Below are 25,226 nucleotides of genomic sequence, written 5' to 3' on the forward strand. Positions count from 1 at the left end.
CCCCCCATCCGCTTACGAAGGTTTGGGCCGGTCCGCTGCACTAGACCAAATGCGTCATTTAAAAAAATCTCAATGAACATTCGATCAGTCCGGCCCTCGGCTTGTAGCTAAATTTTTCATTTGGCCCTCCGTCCATTTGACTTTGACACCCCTGCTTTAGACGGACTCTTTATTAAACGCAGTGAAAACTATAAAAATAAAATACAAAGCTTTAGATACATTTACAGACAGGTGACACGTGCTTTAACAAAAGTTACCTCATGGCCTGCTGCCACTTCGGAGGTCATTTGCAGATTAATTCTTTGTCGTCCACTCTAAATTAAAATATCATTTTACACAAATCTCAAAACGTGAACCAAACAACTTAAATACATTATTCTATGTAGCAGCTCCCCAGCACTTGAATTACTCAGCCAGTCTCGACTGGTGAAGTTAGCATTTTATTTTCTTTGATGAAGGTCCACCATGATCATCACAGTCACCGTGAAAACTAAAACATATACAAATGTTAGAATGTAAAAGGACCTCGCTGAAGCAAACAGAAAAGGGCAGAGATGGACCACTGTCAGTTCATACCTTATTGGAAAGACTTTGTGCTATTCTGATTTAGTAATGTAATTAGATTAGTTGTGTTACCACACAAACGCCACTGGAGACAGTATCAGGCCCGAAAAGATGCGATTAAGGAGCAGATTTAGAAGTACAAGAAAAACTACAGAATTTGTTAAAAACTGTGAGCTGCGCTGAAGTAAATAAAGGAGAGAAGTTCAAGTACATGCTGAGAATAAAAATCTTTCCTAAGGTGAAGATATATCACAGATTTAAAAAGAAAATATAAACGGGAGGCCGCGGATAATATAGTAAATAGCGCCCCCTTCACTTCCGGAGTGCAATGGACCCATTTCCATATAAGGTATGAGATTGACAGCGGTCCGTCCCGCCCCTTCCTGTTTGCTGCTGATTAATGCTGGCATTACTGGAACAGTAATGAATGAATGAATAGATAGATGGATGGATCTATGTGGCGGAAACGGGCATCCAATCAATTTAAATAAAATTCAATAAAAAAAAAAAACACAACCCCGGAAGTATTTCTTTTAGCGCATGCGTAAATGAGCTGAAGGGAGGGCTCCTGCTTCTGGCACAGATCATGCAGTCACAGCCCCACCCTTTTCCGTTTCTGAAAGATCTCTGTCGCAGTGCGCTGTGAGTTTTCGCTTTTCTGAGTTTAATTTATCCTCGTTTCATCGCTCTTCTAACAGGTTGTTCTGTTCTAAGTTAAACTTCAATGTTTTTGGTGTTTCGTTACAATATTTTCCACTTAGGAACGTCTCATGAATCTAATCTAACGGACAGATCGACTCAACCAGGAAATGTCTTCCTCTCTGCCTGCGTCTCTGTTCCTGCTGTCTCTGGTTTTCTGGCAGTTTGTTTCTGCTGCAGGTGAGATTCCGTTACACACAGACAGTTTCATCAAACTACTCAATTCTGATTAATTAACTTTAATCACCTCCATGTTGAGATTGTTTTCATCATATTTCAAAGCTGTTGAAGAGTTTTTATCCTGGTTTAGGTCATTTTATAACTTCACTGAAAACAATTTACTAGTTGGACAGAAAGTTGAGTGATTGATTCAGAAAATTCAGTTTTCAAGCATATTTGGTTTTGTTTTTAAGAACTTCATGCCACTCCCAATATGGTGGCACTCTTGACATGTTTCTACTGCTGGTTGCCAGTAGAATCAGCCTGTGGTCAACATGGAGTTTTGAGTTTTAACTAATAGATTTAGTTGCAACATTTATTTAGATTTAGAGGACATTTAAATGATTTCATGGATCTCTGCTTTAATTTTCAGCCCAGTTATTCAGATTTTTTCTGATTTATTAAGTCAGTCACATCATTTCATTGGTTCCAGTTGTTTTCTGGACCAGATGGTACCAGAACCAGATGTGTCTCTGTGTCTTCAATCTTTGATACATCTATGAATAAAAGACGATGCGAAACCACAAATCATGGAACATGAAAAGGATTATTTAATCTAAAATGTCATGCGCTGACTCTTCAGGGGAAACTGCCTTGTTCTTTTTTGTAGCCTGTTTGACTTTATTGTTGAGTTTCTGGAGTTGGTTCCTGCAGCTCTGGAGGAACAGGTGACTTCCAGCCGCTGAGACATCATGAACCTCACAGACTTGTTTGAATAAATGAACAAAGTCACATTAAAGCTCTAAGGAAATGGTGTTCCTGTTGTCCAGTGGAAAGTGGTCATCCACAGTCTGACCTCCAGGCTGGATCTGTACAAACAGAGCAGAGGCAGAAGGTAGTCGGCCCATTTCCCACAACTGACAAAGATGGATATTATAGTTGATTTCGCTTATTTAAATTTGGTGAATTATTAATAATTATGGTAATTATTTATTATAATTAATAATTCATGCTAATATTAATAATAATAGTCTAATCATTACAGGTGTCTGAGCGTACCGCTGACCGCCTCCTCATTTATGTTAACACCTGAAAACGGTTCAGGTTGATTTGGAAATTCACTTCAGGGACCTTTTGGACCTTTTGGACCTTTTTGGACCCGTCTGGGTGGTTCAGCCCTTTCAGATGGACGTGGTCACACTGAGCATCTTGTTGATGTCCAGTGCAACGTTGAGGCACAAGCTACTTTTCACCCCTCTGGTTGGGGCAGCATGTGGACCAAATACGCCGCCTGTTATCCGTTCTATAGAAGGTCAGGCTGCTGCTTCTTGCTTTCCCGTCCACATATCTCATGATTCAGCCAGGTCCTCCCCATGCAGTCCAAATACCTAAATCGTTTGGATCTGGCAGCTTCTGGTGCACTACGGCTGAAAATGACTTCTCTGCAGCTCGCAATAAAGAAACGGGCAGAGAAACACCAGACGGTGAACTCCTGTTAGTTTTTCAAATGGGTTTTCTTGAAAATCAGCCTAAAAATCCTGCTTTGTTTTCAGTTCTTAAGTGGCTGATTCTTTTCTGTTGGAACAATTATTCTGCTCATTGTTTGGCGTTTTTGATTGGCTGTTGTTAATTAATACATGAATGGTAGATCGCTGGCTGTTTCTGATTGGTTCCTGTTTTTTACAGTTAAAGTTTGAACTGAAATTTCTAACCGTTCTGATTGGCTGAAGTTAAGTGTATCTAATTGAAGATCAATTTCAGCTGCTTTTTCTTAAAAATAATTTTTATTTTCTGAAGGAGCTGTACATAGATTTTATTCTTGTGCCATTTTTGCTTCCTGAGAAACTAATAAATCTTTGTCATTCAGTGATGTGAATCAAGAAACAATTTTTTAATGATAAATTCAGAAACAACATGATATCAACAGTAATAGTAGCTCATCTCAGTTGAAGGGTAAGTACCTGGATAAGTGGAGCTGGAACCATTAGAACCAGTGGAAAAAGGCCAATAAAAATGTTGCAGATTAAATTCAATTGAGAAATTATTTATTCATTTCAAAGGAAAATTAAATCTGTCATATTAACCAGATCATCAATAAGCCTCAGATTCTGCTTGTTTCAGATCTTCTGTTTGTTTGTTCAGTTCCTTTAATAAACAGGTGACATATTAATAACTGGTGACTGGATGAAGCTTTTATGTTTTGATCAAATGTTTTTTCTAAAGATTATTCTGTGAGGAAGGTACAAAATGAATCCTGCAGAGTTTTTGTTTCTTTTAACCATATTTTTTTAATTATTTAAAATTGTCTTCATAAAAACGTGTTTTCTTTTTTTGAATATCTATACTGACTATGACCTTTGACCCTGATGTTTCTGTTGTTGGATGAATCTTCAGATTGATGGATCTGAGCTCGTTGTTCCAGCAGCAGAAACTGAAGAGTCTTCATCACACTGATCACTCTTTGACCTCTGACCTCTCTGCTCTGTGTTGTTTTCTCCTGCAGGTCAGAACAACATCACAGTCAAAGCTGAACCTGGAGATAACGTCATTCTGCCATGTGAATCTCCAGACCAGGATCGGATTTTAGTCGCAGAGTGGAGCAGAACTGATCTGGGGCCAGAATCCGTCCTCCTGTACAGAAATTTTCAGTTTGATCTAGAAAACCAGAATCCATCTTACAGGGACCGGGTTGATCTGCTGATTGGTCAGATACAGAAAGGAGATGCGTCTTTGATTCTGAAGAACACAAAGACTGATGACAACGGAAAGTATGAATGTCACGTTGTTAAATCAGACCGTGAGAGGAAACTGATCAGCTCCATCAGCCTGGTTGTTGCTCCTCGTCGTCCAGGTGAGTGTTTGTCTCTGGATCAGAACCAGCAGCTTCCTGGTTCTGATCCAGATCAGTTGATGATGATCTACAGTCAGATCAGACTAGAGGTTAAAGGTCACATATCTAGACAGTGTTTGATTGATCATGACCTTTAACCTTTATAATTAATGCCAATTGAATTTGATTGATTCTTTTGACCTTAAATACAAACTATGTTCATAAGTTATCAGAAAAATTAAGTTGTAATATTGAATAACTTAAACTGTTTTATTTTCAAGTTTTATAACTGTAAGTGGGCAGTTGATATCTTACATAAACCAAAATTACATACTAATATTTTACTAAAGGAGCCTGTTTGGTCTTGAATGCATCATGGATCTTGTCTAAAATACGACGGTCAGTTCAGACCAGATGTTTTCATTCATCCCAGAGGAAGAATAAAGATGTTCTTGGTGTGATTTGGAGGAAACTGAGAGTAAAGTCCACTTTTTGTTTTACTGTTCTTTGTACTTGAGGTTTAGAAATGATTTATTTACTAAAATACTTGATATTAACCGATGGGGATAAAATGTATATTTATTTAAGTATTTTATGTTTCAGTTTACACAGTTTATTTTGAAGGCCTGGCACCTTAGATAAAGGATGGTTTTAGTTTACAGAATATTTATGTCTGTCTGCTGGTTTGTAATGTTTTTATTGTATCTTATAAACCCATCTGGACTGTGAACCTGTAAAAGGTTGTATGACACAAGAAAAATAAGGTCTGTTTGTCTTAAACTATTTTTACCTGTCAAATTATAATCATATTAACATCGGCCTTTTAATCACATGTTTATGCGATTTAGTTCATATTCACCAAGTTGAACCGTGAATCCAGATTCCATCAAACAAAGCAGATAAATGTATCTACTGTAACTTTATCTGTGTATTGACAAAACCCACTGACTGAGGTCCCAATAACTCATAATAAATTAAACAACTCCACTTACATTAGCAGTTCTGTAGTTTCCTCCTGGTTCTGGTCCAAACCAGCAGCAGCTGGTCTGACCAAAGGAAGGTCCAGCTGGAGGAACCAGAGGAGCTTTGAGGTTTTTAGGAGACATGAATAAATTCTGTGATGAACAGGAAGCTGATGGAGGACAGGAGAGACGTCCTCATGTCTGAGTGGACCAATCAGGAGACAGCAGCAGCATTTAGACCAATCAGGAGACAGCAGCAGCATTTAGACCAATCAGGAGACAGCAGCAGGTCAGGGGTCACCAACAGAGTGCCTGCAGGCATCCAGTCTTCCAAGGGGAGCAAGTTCTAAAAATAACCATTGTCATTAGGGTGTACTGCCAAAAAAAAGATTTTAATTTTTATTGACTCTAGTGGCCTTTATTTGACCGTAAGGGGGTAATGAGAGAAGGGGAAGACATGCGACAAAGGTCGCCAGGCTGGGAATCGAACCTGTGACAGACACGTCAAGGACTAGGGCGTCCATATGTGGGTTGTGCTTAACCCCTGCGCCACCGCAGCACACCCGTACAATATTTTAATTCAATGTTATTACATTGAAGTAATAACATTTGTTTATATTTAGAATAAAAAAAGAAAGTTGTAAAAACATTTAAAATAAATTGCTTTATGCCTAAAACTCTTTTCTATGGTTAAAGTTCAGAACGGGTCAGACGCCTGCAGGATTTTATCGGAGGGCAGCAGCGCCTGCAGGCTGCTCCAACTCTGCCTACCTTAAGATTTTACTTAAAGTAAAAATAAGCAAAAAGTAAAAATGGATGGATGGGTAGATGGAGAGAAAATGATCTTTGGTGTCAAAACATCTTGTACGTAGCAAACATCAGTGTGAGTCTGTGGGGGTCAAAGGGCACGCCAAAGCCTAAATCTTATTGATCAGTTTATTTTGCGTCTTGGTGCTTTTTCTAAGCTAAAAATGAATGAGCAAAGTTTGAACCTCCCGTTGTTCTAAAAGGACGTTTGAATCTCGGCTGAGCTTTTTATGTAAATGCCCTGAAGAAGGAGAGTATTTTAATAAGAGCTGGACATGATGCTTCTGCTGCAACGGTTATTAACGAAGGAGGAAGTCCTGGTGCTCTTCACTATAGCTAGCATGAGCGCTAGACTCCCCCTGCTGGTTGAATCTGACCACTGCTTCAGCCAAATCAGACTCATTGGTTGGTTGAAAGTTGGTTTTCAAACTCGCCACCTTGGTCATGGTGGATCCGTGCTGGGAACCCAAATCTTAGTGCATAATCATTGAATATTTTGTCAGCTACTGTCTTTCCAGATTTTGATGTTGTAGTGTATGCATCATAAGACATCTCCTCTGTGCACTCAGCCATCAAGTTCTCTACATCCAGTGGCATCCGAGACAAGCTATCAGCATCAATGTTTTCTCTGCCTGGATGATATTTAACTGTGAAATTAAAGTCGACAAGTTCTGCAACCCACCTACTCCCTGTGGCATTCAGCTGACATTCAGTTGATAACACATAAGTTAGAGGATTGTTGTCACTGTAAACGGTGAAAAAGGGGGCATAGTACAAATAATCACAAAATTTCTCTGACAGCCCATTTAAGAGCAAGAAATTCTAATTTGCCTGAATGGAGATCATAATTTTAGTGTTTGCGATCCATATGCGATAACACACAACTTTCTGTTTTGTTTTTGATACAGTACAGCTCCAAGACTCTTACTGGATGCGTCTGTATGAAGAACAAATGGGAGAGAAAAATCTGGAAAGGCCAATATGGGTGACTGAGTCAGACAATTTATCAGTTGCTCAATAACTTGTTGGTGACTATCTGTCCATTCAATTGGAGTGTGGGATGGCACTACTTTTGCATTCCTACAGTTTTGTGACTTCCTCCCCTTACAGCATGACTGGTTTGGATCTTTAATTGGCCCCTTGGTTAGGTCATACAGAGGGGCAGCAATGTGGGAGAAATCTTTGATATACTGACGGTAATAACTTAACAGTCCCAAAATTTGCCTCAACTCACCGACTGTTTTTGGTTCTTTGTCTTTTAAAACCTGGACAGCTGCAGTGTCAGAAGGATCTATCTTATTTCCCTCTGCTGATACAATCCTCCCGAGGTAACGGACTTCATTCTTAAACAGCTGCTGGGTTTTAGTTTTATCCCATGTTGTCTGAGTCTTTGCAAAACGGTTCGAACATCATTAACATGATTTTCAAATGTTTTACTAAAAACTAAATATGGTACGCATATTTTGTCACGCAGCCCTTCAAGGCAGTCTTCCATGCAGCGTTGGAAGGCTGCTGGATCACAGGTTGGAAGGCCTGTGACAGCAGGTCCATTTGGGTTTCATGTCACTCAGAACCGGCCGTCTCTCCAGACTCCCAGGACTCATAAAACCTGTTTTCTTTTTAAAATGATGATAGATATTTGTGTAAAAAATAAATTCACCTGTTTTATCAGGAGCAGTTCTCCACAAACGACACAAAGACAAAATGAAATACTGATTTTATTTTTGCTTTTTTTTAATTAAAATGATCACTTTGCCTACCAATCAAGCTGATAATTATTATCCTGTTGGTTTGTGTTTACAATGTTGGTATAGTAATTGTTCTAGCCTTTGGAATAATTATGATACAATTAATAAGTTATTGATAGATTAATGGATTATTTAGTATTTATTGAATGAGTTCATGATGAAGAATGTGGTAGAATGAAAGGGTCTAAACACTTTATTATACTTGTAAAATAAGAAATAATACTCAGACGAGTCTCTTAACTGCAGGCCACGGCGGGTGGAGATTTATTACACTTTTCCACAGATCATGTTACAAATACATCGACTCAAACACGAAGTTCCTAAATTTCCCAAATCTCCCCAAAATCTCAAGGTATTCTAAGTGCAATCAGTTTTTATAGGATCTCAATTCCCTTGGTGTGGTTTGGTAAGATTTGACCAATAATATTGCTGCTGGTGTTTTGCGTATGCTTTTACGTAGGTTTTCTGGCAATCTTTGAACTGACTGTGTATGGGGTTCCTTTTTGGGAATGTTCAAACCTCTTGACCTCACATCTGCTTCATTTCAGGGTTGCCGAATAAGCCAACTCATCACAATTGTTATACTTATCTATCCAAACATCTTGCTTCCTAAGCCATATTTGGTCCAACTTTGTGCTTCGCACGTAAGCAGGGGAAAGAGCGTTCAGGTCAAATTGACCTTTAATGGCGCCAGATTTCCTCAGTAAAAACAACTCCATAAAGGTATTTTCCGCTCTTACATAATCCCCCCTATTCCGCTTTTAAGTGGAATCCTAGTTAGTCTTAGCAGTTGTTTTTTCTTTTGTTTATTGCTATGCTAAGTGTCATGGTTATATGTGATTATAATCCTCAAATATAAATTTTGTGAATGCATATAAAGATTTCTCAGAAGTGGACAAGAATTAAGTGGGTGGTTACATATTGTTTCAAGAGTAAATGAACAAACTTAATAATCCTTATACATTGATTACATAGATGTCCATTGCTTCCATGATTGTTCTTCCATTTGCATAAGGTCGAAAAACCCTGTTGGCCTTTTGTTGATTGTATTCAGGGAAAAAATTACCTTATGGTCCCCGTCCGCCTCGGGCAACCGCCGACAACTGATTGCTTCGGCGCAAATGTAATTCAATCATGGATCCACAGTGGATCAAATTCAGTGATATTCATGGTGATGATCAATACATCAATCATTACATAATCTTGATGATAGTTATGAAGAATTGTCCATAATGCACATGTAATTGAATAACTAATGTAGTGAATCAACACAATCGAAGTCTTCGTAGGAATAACATCGTGGCTTAATACTTGTGCTCATCCACGCACTCTCTTTTGCATTCTCTTTCTCATTCAAATTCACACTCTCTTTCATACTGTCTTACATGTTCATGCATACTCACATTCACACGTGTTCCTAGTGTGTTAACTATGTGTAGGCCACCTGTGTTGTATTGTATATAATTGTATATAAATTGTGTAACCATGTGTAGTGGTACATGTGAACTGTGTCTTTTCCATGCGTCCATTTTATTCCACTCCAGGTTCTGTCTTAGTTCCTTGAACTTCTTGACCATTGAACAAACCATAAGTGCTTTTAGGTCTGGCATCGAAATGTCCTTGAGCTTAGCAGTCCTTTGATTCGGTCATGAGTTCATCGGTCCAGGCAGCCTTGTGCATTAGTCCGTGTGGTGTCCACTGTCCTTGGTCATCCATCTGTACACGGTCCCCAAGATCCATTTCCTCATAATAGGGATCACACAACACACAAGTAGAAAAATAACAATTAGTACTACTACTATAGTTATTCCTGTTTTTGCTGCTAAGGCTCCCCATTCACCTAAAATTTCCTCCAGACTTTTCCATGGCCAATTGTTCTTTCCTGCATTTTCTTTAAATTCCACTTTCAGTTTATTCAGTTTAGCCATTACTGTTCTAAATGCTCCTTTTGGTGAGGTGTGCATAGGTATATAAGTGCAGCATTCATTGGCAAACATATGACAAACTCCTCCCATTTTGGCCAAGATCCAATCTAATGCTTGTCTGTTTTGTCTTGTCATTCTGCTTGTTTCATGAAGTTGATCTCCTAAGATCATAAATCCTTCAACGGTGAAGTTTATCAATCGCTGTTGGTTATAATAAACATAATTGACGCATTCAACATTTTTGTTAATTGTAATCCAAGGTAAGATAGATTCAAATCCTGCTAGGACTTCATGTCGTGCTTTGAATTCATGTGGAATTCCTCTTGGTTGACCTATCAGGTCCAAATATACTCCTTCATTTAATCCATAATCCCCCAGGCTTCTTCGAAGCCTTGTTTTATTGTGAGTTATTCCTACTATGTCTGTTACTCCTTCATACACTTAGGTTACTGGTACTTTCATTCGAACGAGAGCGCAAAGGCCTACCCATTTTAGGGGCAATGTGTTGCTTAATGTGTCATCACCACACATCCAGTAGCTGTCTGCCACCGGATATGTCTGATCACCTAGAAAATATAGTGGGGGAATGGCCCTAGTCACATTTTCACAGTCTTCTTCTACAAATTCTGGATTTTGATACCATATTGGTTTTGTAACAAACAGCGGTGTTATGTTGGCATGTTTAAACCAAGATAAAATCCAAGTAACATTACATTGAACTGTTGTATTACCTACATATATTCCTCCATCATTTTCAAATCCTCCACTTGCAAAACATTCATACTCTGCATCATAATCTACCTCATAATCCATTGGAGGATTGGTTTGTGTAGTGGTCATATTGAATTCTGCGCAAACAGTTTCGTATCTCCAACCTGCCCATTTATCTAAATAAAGATGTGAGTTACGTGAACCGTATAACAATCTGCAATTCATGCCACACATTGGAACTGAAAAGAATGAAACCATATCCGGTGCTCGAATAAATTTACCTTCTCTGCAGCTTTGTTGTTGTCTAATTGCACACTCTTTAGATGTGTATCTTTCTGGAATAACAATTGATGCTGCTCCGGGAACAGCAGTACAGACAATGCAGTCATTTTGTGTTAATTCTCTTGCAGTATACCAGGACCAGGTATACCATGCATTCTGAGTTGCCCTTTGCCAAAGTGGATCTCCTCTTGGTCGTAAGGAGGTCCATTTAATGTCACGTAGTGTATGCATGGCTCTTGGAGCTACTCTGTTTTCCCGTCTTTGGTTATAGAATTCATCTAGACCTCCATGATATTCATGACAACCATCCTTTTCAGAACATCCATATTTATTTGAAAATGACATATTAACTACTTGGTTTTGTGATGGGGTTGTTTGGATAAGTGCCAAATCTTCATTACTATTGAGCAATTCATATGATTCAATTACTTTGCTAACTTTTGTTTGTGTGGTGGTTTGTTTTAGTGTTATAGGTGTCACAATTTGGTCACGTCTGGTAATCACGTTTTTATTCAAAACTCTTGGTGTTGTAAGATCTTTTGAGGGCGTTGTCATTTTTATTAAGGTTGTTGATTTAGTGGCTAAATTTCGAGTTGGGGTGGTTTTTGAAGGTACTGTGGAGGGCAAGACTTTTGTTGTTGAGGTAATTTTAACTTTTGCTGCTGCTGCTAATTGAGGTGCAGGTGTGACAATTTTGAATGTCTCCTTTACTGGTTGATTTCCTTCATCATCTTTGATCTTTTCATTAGGTTTTTTGGTTATATGAGCTTTACTCGTAATAGTTTTAGTCGTTTTGACAGTTGTGAATGGCATAACCGTTGTCATTGGTAATGTGATGGGTTTGATAGTGTACTCATTGAGTGTTAAGCAGTTACTGGTTTCCGTGTTTACTTTCGGTAAGCTCCAAATTACTCTAATCTCTTCCAGTTCATTATTGGCAGCTGCTCCAATTTTTATTTCATATGATTTATCCACTCGAAAAGCTAAAACATCTGCTTCAATTGTCCAACCACAAGTTGTTTTTATAAGTCTTAAGTTACATTTTGTGTCTTTCTGATCCTTCGTTAGTACATTATATTCTGAGTTCATAATTCCTCTACACATCTCGCGACGATTGCTTTCAAACACTATTCTTGAGACAATTATTTGTCTTCCTAGCATGCTGCTACCGACTTCATCAGTTGACATATATATTTTAACTCTGTCAGTCATCATTTCAACCATACTCGTTATCTTTGTATCTTTTACTCGTTCTAAATCACCTTTACCTGTTACCGAAATATCGAGGTTTGTCATTGCCATGTAATGTTTAAATTCATAGTCTTTGTTCCATTGTCTTCCCATTTTTGCTTCAATGTCAAATCCGTCATCTCTAATGTACATAATGATTAAACATTGATCTGTGATATATGCGTCGTTCTGTGTCCTAATTGTTTTGTGACACAGTTTTCGGTTAGTATAGCTTACATAGGCCTCATACTCTGTTTCTGAATTTGTTTGAGTTGCAGTCTCTGTTAAACTTGCTGTCCATTTCCAGTCTAGGTGCACATGTCTAGTTTTACGAGTTAACTTTTTAGAAAAGTCTGAGTTAAAATTTGCTGGAAAGAACACTGGCATGTACTTGTCTGGAATTCTATAAGTTGTGTGATACTTATCTTTTTCATTGGAGATGGATCTTTCCTTGTGGGTGGTCATCTCTAAGTCATCGTTTGTCCCCCCTGGTGGCTGTCTTTGAGTCCATGCTCTGTCACTTGGGATCGTCGTGGTCTGTTTGTCCTGTGGTGTCGGATGCAGATTGTGTGAGTTCGTCTCTGCTGTCGCTGCCGTTGCATGGCTCATCACTTCTGTCAACATCCACAGTTGGACAGTTATCAGTATCAGTCTCATTGCCGCGAGGCTTCTGCTCATCTTTCTTGTCAAACTCAAATTTAACTCTGTCTTTATTCTGAACTTTAGTGCAATGAGTCAAATGATGCCAAGTGGTACTTCCTTCTACTTGGACAGCTGTTGGGGTTGCTCTTTTGACTTCATAAGGTCCTTCCCATCGGGCCTCATGCCATCTGCGTCTGTACACCTTGATGTACACCAAATCGCCTGGTTTCACCGGTGGCTCCAACACTGCCAACTCTGGACTTCTGGATTTTTCCTGCAAATAGATAGCTCTATGGATAGCAGTTAGTTGTTCAACATAATCTTTCAATTCAGTTTGCAACTGCTCAAGCGGAGGTCCCTTGAAAGGTGACCTCCATTGCGGCACAGGCATTGGTCTGCCTGTCAGCATTTCATGCGGGGTTAAATGCGTGCTTTTGTGCATTTGCATGCGGTAGCTCATTAGTGCTAGTGGCAAAGCATCTACCCAGTTTAGTTTAGTTGTTGCACAAATCTTTCGAAGTTTTGCTTTCAGCGTGGCATTGATGCGTTCCACCATTCCCTGGCTCTGGGGATGGTAAACTGAGCCAAGACGCTGTTTGATTTGTAGCCCTTGCAAAATGCCTTTAACGACTTTCTGTACAAAAGCTGAGCCATTGTCTGAACTGATTTCAGACGCAATTCCAAATCTTGGAATCACTTCTCTTGTCAAAGATTTGATAACTGTGTCTGCTCCTAAGGTTTTTGATGGTACTGCTTCGACCCATCGACTGAAACGGTCAATTATCACTAGCATGTACCTTTTACCTTGAACTGGTTTGAGCATGTCTACGTAGTCTATCACCAGGTGTTTGAAGGGTCCTTCCGGGACTGGAATGTGTCCAATGCATGGTTTTATGCCTTTCCGAGCATTGTTTTCTGCACATATTTCACATTGGCTTAGAATTTCATCCACCATGTCTTGCATGTATGGAGACCAAAAACCTTGTTTTCTCAGTTTTTCCAAGACTTTTCCTCGGGCACAGTGGTCTAAGCCGTGGGCTTCTGAGACCAATAATGTCAGTAATGCTACTGGTGCCATCAGTAGGCCTTCATGTGACCTCCATAACCCATTTTCACTCATTGTAGCACCTCTGCGTACCCAAAGATCATGTTCACTACTACTTGCTTGTTGCTGCATTAAAATGACATCTTCTGGTGTAACGGCTGGTTCTAAGGTTACTACAGGTGCCAAGATGGCCATTTGGCTCTTGGTCGCCATTTTCGCCGCTTCATCAGCCATGTTGTTGCCTCTCACGACAATGTCATTACCTTTTCGGTGTGCTTGACACTTGATCACTGCCAGCTTCGAAGGAAGCAGGCAGTTTTAACCTTTGAGCAGAACACAGCTTCAATTCCTTCAAAAGCTTTGTGGGCAATCACTTCATTTAATAAGTTGAAACATACACATTTCAGAATTTACTGTATATACAGAGGCATGCCGATTAAATACTTACACAGCAGTCACATACAACATACATTCCCAATTATTCAGCCATTCATCTCAGCAACATTCATCCTTTATATTTTTGCTTCCTATCTTTAATTATCGTTATACTCTTCTTCTTCTTCCTCCCCGGGGAATATATACTTTGACTATTATAATTATTTATAAAATGTAAATATATAAAATTGTAGTTGCCTACAGATTTAACTAGCCAGTGTCCAATTTTATGTGTGCACACAATTGATTATGTTAGGACTTCAATCATCTCAGCCAAGGCACAAAATAACTCCAACCTCCTTTCAGAGATCTCAGACAATCTTTGAACTGACTGTGGATGGGGTTCCTTTTTGGGAATGTTCAAACCTCTTGACCTCACATCTGCTTCATTTCAGGGTTGCCGAATAAGCCAACTCATCACAATTGTTATACTTATCTATCCAAACATCTTGCTTCCTAATCCATTCTTGGTCCAACTTTGTGCTTCGCACGTAAGCAGGGGAAAGAGCGTTCAGGTCAAATTGACCTTTAATGGCGCCAGATTTCCTCAGTAAAAACAACTCCATAAAGGTATTTTCCGCTCTTACAAGAACTGAATCCTCTGGTTATACAAACACATGAACCCAAAACAGCTGGTATTTCTGTATTGATCATGATTTAATCTTTTTTTTTAGTTTTGTCTCTGTCAGCCTCTGAGAATCATTAGACAGAAAAGTGGATTATAGATGGAGGTCATGGGTTAAAGGTCACCAGGTCCAGATTCCAACCCAGGAGGTCCATCTGTGGGTTTTTCTTTAACCTTGAGCCCAAAACTAATAACCTGATCAGTTATTAGTTTTAGAAGTTTTTATGACGCTTTAATAAATTCATAATGTTTAGCAGAGCAATAAAAACAAACCCTGTAATCTGAGTTAGTGACGTTTTAGTGAATCTGGGATAAAACAATAATTTATAGGAAATCGACTCGTTTTTCTCCTGAAAATAAACTTAAACTTTATTGAAATTGTTTTCTTTTCTCACCATTTGCTGCACCGCTGTTCATTACTGTTGCTGTTTTATTTACCTAATTATTAATTTTTTTATGGTTAATTGTAAAGCAGTTTGTTTTTACTAATGACATCATAAATGATTTCAATAAAAAAAAAAAAAAACGCAGGTGAAAACTTTTCAGAATTGATTCTCACTCAGTGATGATCAGTGATGGTGTAGCGTAGTTGAATCTGCGTTGTCTTTTTTTTTTTTTAGAACTTAGACTTTTATTATTTTTGCAGAGCAATGATACAACCATGCATCAAAGGTACACAACACAAACGCCAAAAATTTGAAGTTTTTCATAAATAAACATCTTAGTCACAATTGTAGGTTCATCGTCGTACAACCCCAAAATAAGGATACACTTTGGGAGGGATACCTAGACATCATATGCCAAGAGACAGACATGTTGGGTTTATTTACATCAACATTGCTTCTGCTGGCCCCCAGCGTAGGCTAAAAGTATTTTTTTGAAGTCTTAATGAGTAGGTTATCTTTTCCATTCTATACAATTCCCTTACTTTTTGGACCCATAAGTCATAGGAAGGAGGCTCCAGCTGCATCCACCTTATTGTGATGCATTTCAGGGCAGCTGTAAAAAGGACATTTAACAGATATGCTTTGGCCCGTCCTTGCAAACTATCTGGTATAATCCCAAGTACCGCAACTGCAACATCCTTTGGTATAACTCCTGGGAAAATATGGTTTATAGTTCTGTACACCTCATCCCAAAAGTTTTGAAGTTTGGGGCATGACCAAAAAATGTGTGTATGATTGGGGACCGCTGAGCCACAATTTCTCCAACACAAGCTTGGTACTTTAGGATCCATCTTGGCAACCACATCTGGGGTCCTGAAATATCTGCTAATAATTTTCCATTTCTATTCCCGCCACGTATTTGAGTTTGTAACTCTGAGCCTCAGTCCAGACTCCCTCCCAAGCCTCGTCAGAGATTATTTTGATCGTCTCTGCCTCCCATCTTTGTTTGGTCCAAGTGGTTTCGTTAAGGTTCATTGACAGAAATACACTATATAACTTTGCTATAAATTTTTTATCTCCTCCCCCTTTCTGGTAATGGATTAGAAGGTTTTCTAATGGTGTGGGATTTAGTACTTTTTCCCAGTCCTTGTGTGCGAACAAAAAAGAGCGCAGCTGTAAATATCTAAAGAAATCACTTTTTTGGAGATGAAAATTCCTACATAACTCTTCAAACGACATAAGATTGTTTCTGTCGATCAATTGATGAAGAAATGTAAGCCCCTGTTCAGCCCATTTAGAAAAATGTTTTCTAAATGTGAAAGATTTAATGTGTCCAATGCTTGTTAATATTGATAAAACTCTCGGTAGCTTGAAAGAAATTCGCACTTTGTTCCAAATGTCAAGTGTGGTTTTAGTCCACAATGGCAGTTCCTTAACTGGGATATCTAAAAATGGCAATACCTTTAATGGTACTGAGCACTTTGCTTGCTCAATGCTCAGCCATCTTGTTTGAGAATCCTGTTGGATCCATGAGATTAAAGGCTTTAACTGAGCTGCCCAGAAATAGTATTTTAAAACGAGAAGCTTGAGACCCCCTTCCGTCTTACTTCTTTGTAGTGTTTTATATTTTATGCGGGGGCGCTTGCATTGCCATATGAATTTTGATATAATTTTATCCAATTCATACTTAGGTATGCCAACTGGTAACATTTGGAACAAATACAATAATCTGGGTAACAGATTCATGCGAATGGTTTCAATGCGACCGAGGAGGGACAAAGGCAATGCTGACCATCGCTCCAGGTCTTTTTTAATTATATCCAGTGTTTTAGTGTAATTGACGTGATACAAATCATTTAATGAGAGGGGAATATTGATGCCTAGGTATTTAATGCCTTCCCTTGGCCACCTAAAACCGCTCTGTTGTTTAACCCCCAATGGAATATTGCTGTTGACATCCATTGCCTCGGTCTTATCAACATTTATTTTATAGCCAGAAAAATGGCCATAAACAGAAATCATTTCCCTCAGACGTGGTATTGATGATGTAGGATCAGACAGATACAGGAGTACATCATCTGCATAAAGAGATATTTTATGTTCCTCTGTGCCAATCAAAATCCCTTTAATTTCATCATTGTCCCTGATAAGCTGGGCTAGTGGCTCGATGCTAATTGCAAACAAAAGAGGTGACAAAGGACAGCTGTGTCTGCATCCGCGCTCCAACTGGAAACCTGCCGACCTGAAACCATTAACTCTTCCAGCCGCTTGTGGGATGAATATAATGTCTGTATCAATCTATGAATTTGGGCCCAAATTTAAACCTCTTTAATGTTTGAATAAGGTATTTCCACGACACACGATCAAAAGCCTTTTGGGCATCTAAAGATATTACAGCTGTCATAGCTTTATTTTCTTTTTGGTGAGACATAATATTTAATAAACGACGCAGATTATTTCCATAGTGCCTCCCGACAATAAATCCAGTTTGATCTGGATGTATGATTTGATTTATTATGACATTTAATCGTCTTGCCAGAATACCAGTTAGAATGCGTCCGTCCCCATTCAGCATGGATAATGGCCGATACGACCCGCAGTCAGTGGATCTTTACCTTCCTTATGTAATACAACTATTGTGGCATCAGACCAGGACGGCGCCATTGGTTTAGTTTCTAAAGAAAAGCGGTATGCTTCCAATAAAAGTGGAGTAACGATGTCTATGAAACATTTGTAAAATTCATTTATGAAACCATCGGGGCCAGGACTCTTATTATTTTTAAGGGATAAGATAACATTTTTAATTTCTTCTACTTGAATTATCTTATCTAATTGTTTAGCTACAGTATCAGATAATTCAGAAATATTTATATTTTGTAAGTAGTCACCTATTTTATTCTCATCACTGCAAGTGTCAGTGTCTCGGTATAAAACCTTGTAAAATTCAGCAAATGTTTCATCAATATCCTTTGGTTTTAAGATGGATTTATGGCCTGATTTCAGCTTTTGAACAACATTTGTTGTTTTTTAAGTCGGAAGGCCAGAAGTCTGCTCGCTCTATTTCCATTTTCATAATACTGCTGCTTAGCAAAACGAAGGTTACCTTCTATCTTTTCTGATAATAAATCTTGAAGCTCTCTATGTGATCTATTCAAATCATTCAGAATTTTGGATGCTCTAGTCTTTTTATGTTGAAGATCCAGATCTCGAAGGTATGGTTCCTTGCTCAATGCGTCTGCCACAACATTTCGCGGCCCTGGAATGTATTGAATGTCAAAATCAAAGGGGGCCAGTTTGGCCACCCACCTCTGTTCGCAAGCGTCCAACCTTGGCTTGGTAAGAATGTATTTCAGAGGATTGTCGTCAGTCCAAACAGTAAACTTATGTCCACGCAGCCAATGACTAAACTTATCATGGATAGCCCATTTCATGGCGAGAAACTCGAGCCTATGAGCCGGGTATTTGGACTGCGCATGATTGAAAGACTTGCTTGCAAATGCAATGGGCCTGGCAATGGTTTGGCCACCTTGAAACTGTGACAACACAGCTCCTAATCCAGAAGATGATGCATCAACAGAGAGCAGGAAAGGCTTTGTAAAATCGGGGTGGGCAAGAAGAACCTGCTCGGTCAATGCAGCTTTCAAAGTCTTAAATGCGTTGCTGCATTCCGGGGTCCAGTCAGCCGCGACAAGCTTACGCGATAAAGCTTCCTTCTTTCGGCCCTTTCCCCTCCGTGGCTTGGAAGCCCCTGTAGTCAGTTAGAATAATGGCTTGGCAATCACAGAGCAGTTCTCAATGTAATGCTGATAATACACCACCATTCCAAGAAAAGAGCAAATTTTCTTAGGAGAAGGTGTGGTGCCATCAGGTTCCATAAGATCCGCTTCTGACACACCTACAATTGCCTGCACTTTATCAGGATCTGTTGCAATTCCGTCTCTTGTAACAATGTGACCCAAGAACTTGACTGACTTTCTCAAAAACTGACACTTGGATGGAGACAGCTTCAGGTTATGTTCTCTTAACTGCCGAAACACCATCTCCAGTCTCTGCAGGCTTTCCTCCTCAGTCTTGCCAAAAACCAGCAGAAGTAACAAAGAAGGCTTAAAAAGTTCTGGTCACCAAAAATCGTGAGCATCATTCGCATGAAAGTAGCAGGGCTGTTACACAGACCCTGTGGCATGCGGTTATACTCATGCAATCCGAGAGGAGAGGAGAAAGCAGTGTATTTCTTATCATCCATTGTAATATCCCGAAGTCAAGTCCATTGAGCTAAAGAACGCGTTACCTCCCAACGCTGCAAGGATGTCAGCTTGATGCGGTAAAGGGTGCGCATCCTTGACTGTACGGGCGTTCAACCATCTGAAGTCCGTACACAGCCTCAAGTCACCATTTTTCTTCCAGCAAAGAACGAGCGGAGAAGCATACTCACTACTCGACTTCCTGATAATTTCACGCTCTTCCATGTCATCTAAAGTCTCTCTCAGCTTTTGGTAGTGAGCAGGAGAAAGCCTACGATAAGGCAGACAAAAAGGGCTTTCTTCGGTAAGTCTGATGCGATGGCAGAATTCAGCAGCTTTGCCGCAGTCCAAGTGATGTCTCGAAAACACATCTTCATACTGTACGACTAAGTCAGTCAGCTTCTCTCTCCAATGATCGGAGACTTCACAGTCACCGACAGACAGATCCTGCAGCCCCAAATCAGCCAATTTGCCAGATCCACCTGTTGTATCAACACTGCAACTTGACTCAACTGTAAGGCTGCCATGGGAACTGCCCACCCTACCCACATTCTGGTGTATCCTCTCCTCCATACCACCATCAAAATCCTCCAAGGCAATGCATGGATACACATCAGCTACCTTAGCGTTCCGTCTCAACACAATCGGAGACATAGTAGGATTGATGATCTTCACAGGAAGCCACCCACCTCCCCAAAGTGGAGTCACTACTCTGCCGACCATCACACTACGGTGCACGCGGCGTGATGTGCTTGGCTCAACAACAACAGTACTCCCCACAGAGAGTTCAGTCTTAGGTGGAAGGCGGCCCCACACCACATGCTCACTCATAGGTTCAAGAGTCACGGCCTTCTTCAGTTTGACAGTCCCAACTTTTTCTGGGATTTCCTCTCCCCTCCACCTTTCAAGATTGGCCAAAAATCTGACAAACTGACTATTCTCATCCAAACAGGTGGAGTCAGGTTTACTCAGTATCCTCCAATAAACCTCATCAGACTTAAACTGTTTTATGAGCGGTTTCATCACATTTGTGCCAACAATGAGCTCATCAGCCTGACCGTCGACCACCAAGACTATAGTCAAACCCAAACAGCTTAAGTTTCAGTTCACATATGCCCATCGGAACGGTCTGCTTGCCACCACACCCAACAAGAACAATGTTATTGGGAGGGATTACATCTCCCATCACCACTCCTGCCTCACGTAGCTGAGGGATCATGTCTGCACGTACAGATGTAGCCATAGACCCACTATCTACCATCCCCCGCAGCGCAATCTTGTTGCCAACTAGCACCGTAGTGAAAAACAGGTCGTCACTGATAGGCAGTTTTGCCACATTTTGGAAAATGACAGTTTTATCATTAGTTACTGTGTTGCAAGCCATCATGTATACAGTCTGAATGTCATCATCAAAATTGGGGGAAACACTACAGAGGCCCACACCATCCCCCGCTAAATGAGGGCCATCTAGTTTTCCTGAGGTGAATCAGTCTGTCGCTGACCAATCGGGTGCGTTTGAGGTTTTTGAGTCTGAGTGCAGTGAACACTGATGTGCTCTGGAGAGAAGCATCGAAAGCATAATCTGTGCATCCTACAGTGTGACCTAGTGTCATGTTGCAGGTTGCCACAAACCTGACATTCTCGTGAGCGTCGAGAGATCTGCTTATTGGACCTGTAGTTTATAGCCTGTGTGTTACTGATCAGAGCAGTCTCCAGAAGACTCAAGACCCTGTCCATTGTGGTGTTTTCAAGGACTGCTTTGGAACACTCTAGCTCTGGAACACATTTAGAAATGGGCAACACAGTTTGTTCATTGACAGCCACCTTCTCATGTGATAGCTCGGTAATCGCCACTTTCTGATTCCCACGGCTCCGAACAACCATATGATCTCTTAGATACTCATCCAAATGGTCTTGCACTTCACTAGCTGTCCAATCGGGAGAAGGCTTGGTTTTAAAAACCAACGCCAGCTCTCTGTCCGGACAATGGCGAATAAACATGAGCACCAGGTGGGAACTCAGGTCAGTCATTGATTCCCCCTTACTACCCAAGCACCTTTCAGCAACCTCCGCGGCTTTGTTTATAAACGTATAAACGTTTATTAACAAAGGAAACTAAATTTAAACATTTTATTCAACCAACTCATTAAACTAACACTTATTTAAAACTACTGAGATTAAAATAGGAAACTAAAAAAAATAAAAACTGGAGCATTAAAATGATTCAGTGATGTCATAGTGATGTCATAGTGATGTCATAGTTCAGTATTAATGGTGGACATTGAGAACCAGCTTTATTTCATGGGGAATGTGTCAATTAGTTTTTACTAATTGAAAATATGTTTATTCTTCATACTGAACCAGAAATGTTCAATAATCAAACTTTATTAAAATGAAGTAATTTTTACTGGAAGAGAAATCAATAACCTTTAAATCAATGGAGAGATTGTTTCCAGTTCACACTGGGAGGAAACAGATGATCAGTTTTGATCAGTTTTGTGTTTTTCTACAACGATATTTAATTTCTCTAATGTTGGTAGAAAACCGAACATGGTCCAGACCTGCAGGGCTGCTTGATTTGGACCTGGGAAAGTTGATCAGAACCATTTGGAGCCAGAAAGTAACTGGATCAGTTCTGATAAAAATCTTCCTCCAGTCAAAATGTCACTTTATTTATCAGCAGCTGATGCTGACATGAGGATTCACTTTATTCTCACAAAGTTTTTCTGCTAAGAAGCTTTTGAGCAAAACAGGAAATCTGTAAAGTAGCTTTTCAAAATAAGAGTCACAAAATAAACCACCATAATGAAATGAATAGATGACAATAAAATCAATAAATCTGGAAATAAATAAAATAAAAAGGTAAAAATGTCTGGGAACATTTATTTGTTTTATGGAATATTTATTGATTTATTGATATTTATTAATATAATTTTCAGTAAAAGGTTTTCTGTGCAGAACATCAAAACTGATTTAATATCAGAACCAGGTGAGTCCAGAACCGGTTCTGGTTCTACCAGCTCCTCATCCTGACCTTCTATCAATATCAACCAATCAGAATCAGGATGAACTGATCCAGATCATGTTCTGGTTACCAGGGCAACCAGCTCCACCAATCAGATCTCTTGAGGTCAAACTGAGTCAACTGAGTTTCCTGTCTTTTAATGAAACTCAGATTTAATGAAAAATCATCTGATGATGAAAATATTCTGTTATTATAACTGATCCATCTTCATTTGTCTCCACAGAACCGTTTCCAGTCTGGGCCAAAGTTCTACTGGTTCTGGCTCTGGTTGCTGCTGCAGGTGTCTCTTTTTATTTCTGGCTCCGTTGGAAACCAGGTGAGTCTCCAGAACTGCATTACCCATAATGCCTTTGGTCAGTGTCTGCTCTCCTCCAGAGCAGGACTGAAGAGAAGAACCTCGCTGCAGCAAACAGGAAGGGCGGGACGGACCGCTGTCAGTCTCAGACCTTATATGGAAATGGGACCATTGCACTCCGGAAGTGAAGGGGGCGCTATTTCCTATATTATTCCTGATCTCACGTTTTTCTTTTCTTCTTTTTATTTAGTTTTGAAATCTGTGATATATTTTCACCTTTAGGAAGGATTTTCACTCTCAGCATGTTTTTGATCTTCTCTCTTTTCTTTATTTCAGTTCAGCTCACAGTTTTTAACTAATTCTGTAGTTTTCTTCTAAATCTGCTCCTTAGTTGCATCTTTTCAGGCCTGATACTGCCTCTAGTGGCGTGGTGGTGGTAACACAACTAGTATAATTGTATTACTAAATCAGAATACCTCAAAGTCTTTATTAGTTTTTAATTTTTAATTTTCTTAAGGATGTAGAGTTAATTAAATGACCTCATAATGATTTCAGTTTGTCTCGATGGCCAACCTGTTGAATCTGAGTTTAATTTTAAATACTTTGTGTCGTTACTGGACAGTCAGAAACACTGACTATATTTTTAAGAAATGTTTTCAGAGTCTATTATCTTTTAAGGAGACTCTGTGACCCAACTAGAGTTTGTGCAGAAGAAAATGTTGACAAAGTTAACTTTTCATCTGATTGGCTGGTTTGGTCACATGAGCTGCAGAAAACAGACAAACTTTTAAAAATACTTTGAATGGCAGGTAAAACGTCTCTGTCTCAACTGTTTACTGAAAAAACATGGAAAACGACAAGAAATTTCATCAGAGAGAATCCATCCTCTATTCATCAGTTTGACCCTCTGAACTCATGAAGGGCTTACTGTTTCCCTCTGGCACCTAAGAATATTGATTATTAGTCATTTATTGACAATAATCAGTTTTAACCAAACTAAATGATAACATTTAGCATGCTAAGTATTTTACTTTATGCACAAATTGTTGATTTTGTGATTCTATAAATGTTTTTTATTTTATCGTTTTACAGTCGAAGGAAAATTTATAGTTTCATCTTATTTTTTTCTTCTATATATAAAACTCTACCAATAAAAAAATCTTTCAGAATAACATTTATGGCTCCACATGAGCAAAAATATGAATTATTGCTTCTATTTTTAACAATCCTGGTTGTAACCGGATTAGTTTTTCTTCTGTGAATTTAATTAATTTGTTCATTATTGACTTTTGTTCAATTAAGTTTGTTATGTTTACATTATAAATAGTATTTTTATTATAGTTGATCATGTTGTTTTTCTGGTCTCATTTAATTTATTCCAACTACAATTGATGGAGTTATTTAGATATCATTTATTAATATAGTATAAATTTTGTTTGTCATTTTATTATCTCTACATCCTTAAGGAAATGAAAAATATGTTTTATAATTTATCTTTTACGGTGACAGTAATGCCGTAATTAGTATTAAATAGGGTCAGCAGCTCCTGGTGCATTGTGGGTCAGCAGCTTCCTGTCTCTCTGTCAGCTGGAGGACAAACAGAAACTAAAGAGTCGGTGAGGATGGAGCAGAACTTGGTGTGTTGCTGCAGCTGGTTCCTCTTGGGACATGGACACACGTCTCTGTCCTCAGAGTCCAGGAGACACAGAGACAGAGAGGAGACGGTCAGGAGACCATCAGAGCTGCTGCTGTCTGTCCAACTCATCTTGTTCTCTGTTGTCTCTCAGTCCCAGAACAGGTGGAGGTGGAATCAGGGGAGAAGTTTGTCAAGCTGCCCTTTAAAGTCCCACGCTGCCTGTGGTTCAGTAAATACAGAACCTTCCTGCATGTGGATAAAGTGGAGTGGAAGAACAGAAATGATGATGTGGTCCATGTGTATCAGAACGGTTCTGATCAGTCTAGAGAACAGAACCTGATCTCCAGTACCAGAACCAAGATGGATGAAAACCTGCTGAGGACTGGAGACCTCAGTCTGACTCTGAAATGTCCCAGTGATACAGACAATAACACCTACACCTGCAGAGTTTATAACAAGAATGGAGAAAAACTGATGAAGAAAAACGTCTGGCTAGAGGTCAAAGGTCAGTGATTTAAATGTACATTTAGAGCCCAACCAGAGGAACTGTTTGGATCAGAACCATTTCAATCTTTTCTCTCTGTTTGAACTGGATCGGTTCTGGTTCTGGTCGGTTCTCAATGACATTTATCTGGTTCTGGTTCTGAACCATTGAACCCATGACCTTCATCAGGGCCCTGGATCCCTTCAGAACCAGCCATCAGAGGTCCAGAACCTCCAGGCCCAGGTGAAGGTTCTGGATCTCTGCTCAGCTCCAGAACCAGCAGGTCCAGTAGTTCCATCAACCCGTCCAGAACTCAGAGCTTCATGTCCAAGTGGACTGAAGGACGTTTTCATGTGGGACAGAACCAGAACCCACACAGAACCGGCCTCAGTCCAACTGGACCTTCTGTCTCCAACAGAGGACAGGAAGCAGAACTTCAGGACTTCCTGTCCTCTGATTGGTCCACACTGAAGAGACGGAGCAGCCTGTCCTCTG

At 39.6% G+C, this 25,226-nt stretch overlaps 1 protein-coding gene across 1 annotated transcript in view; it reads left to right on the plus strand.

Moving 5' to 3' along the window:
- Window positions 1-1,072: 1,072 nt before the first annotated feature.
- Window positions 1,073-25,226, plus strand: part of LOC122820815 — a 28,785-nt gene continuing 4,631 nt past the window's right edge. Inside the window, exons 1-5 of the mRNA XM_044098436.1 lie at window positions 1,073-1,206; window positions 1,326-1,443; window positions 3,926-4,273; window positions 22,540-22,632; window positions 24,399-24,752. Of these exons, the coding sequence (XP_043954371.1) occupies window positions 1,374-1,443; window positions 3,926-4,273; window positions 22,540-22,632; window positions 24,399-24,752 (865 nt within the window). The 5' untranslated portion in view covers window positions 1,073-1,206; window positions 1,326-1,373. The remainder of the gene's footprint in view (window positions 1,207-1,325; window positions 1,444-3,925; window positions 4,274-22,539; window positions 22,633-24,398; window positions 24,753-25,226) is intronic.

Source organism: Gambusia affinis, linkage group LG18, assembly GCF_019740435.1.
Source record: "Gambusia affinis linkage group LG18, SWU_Gaff_1.0, whole genome shotgun sequence".
Taxonomy (NCBI): Eukaryota; Metazoa; Chordata; class Actinopteri; order Cyprinodontiformes; family Poeciliidae; genus Gambusia; species Gambusia affinis.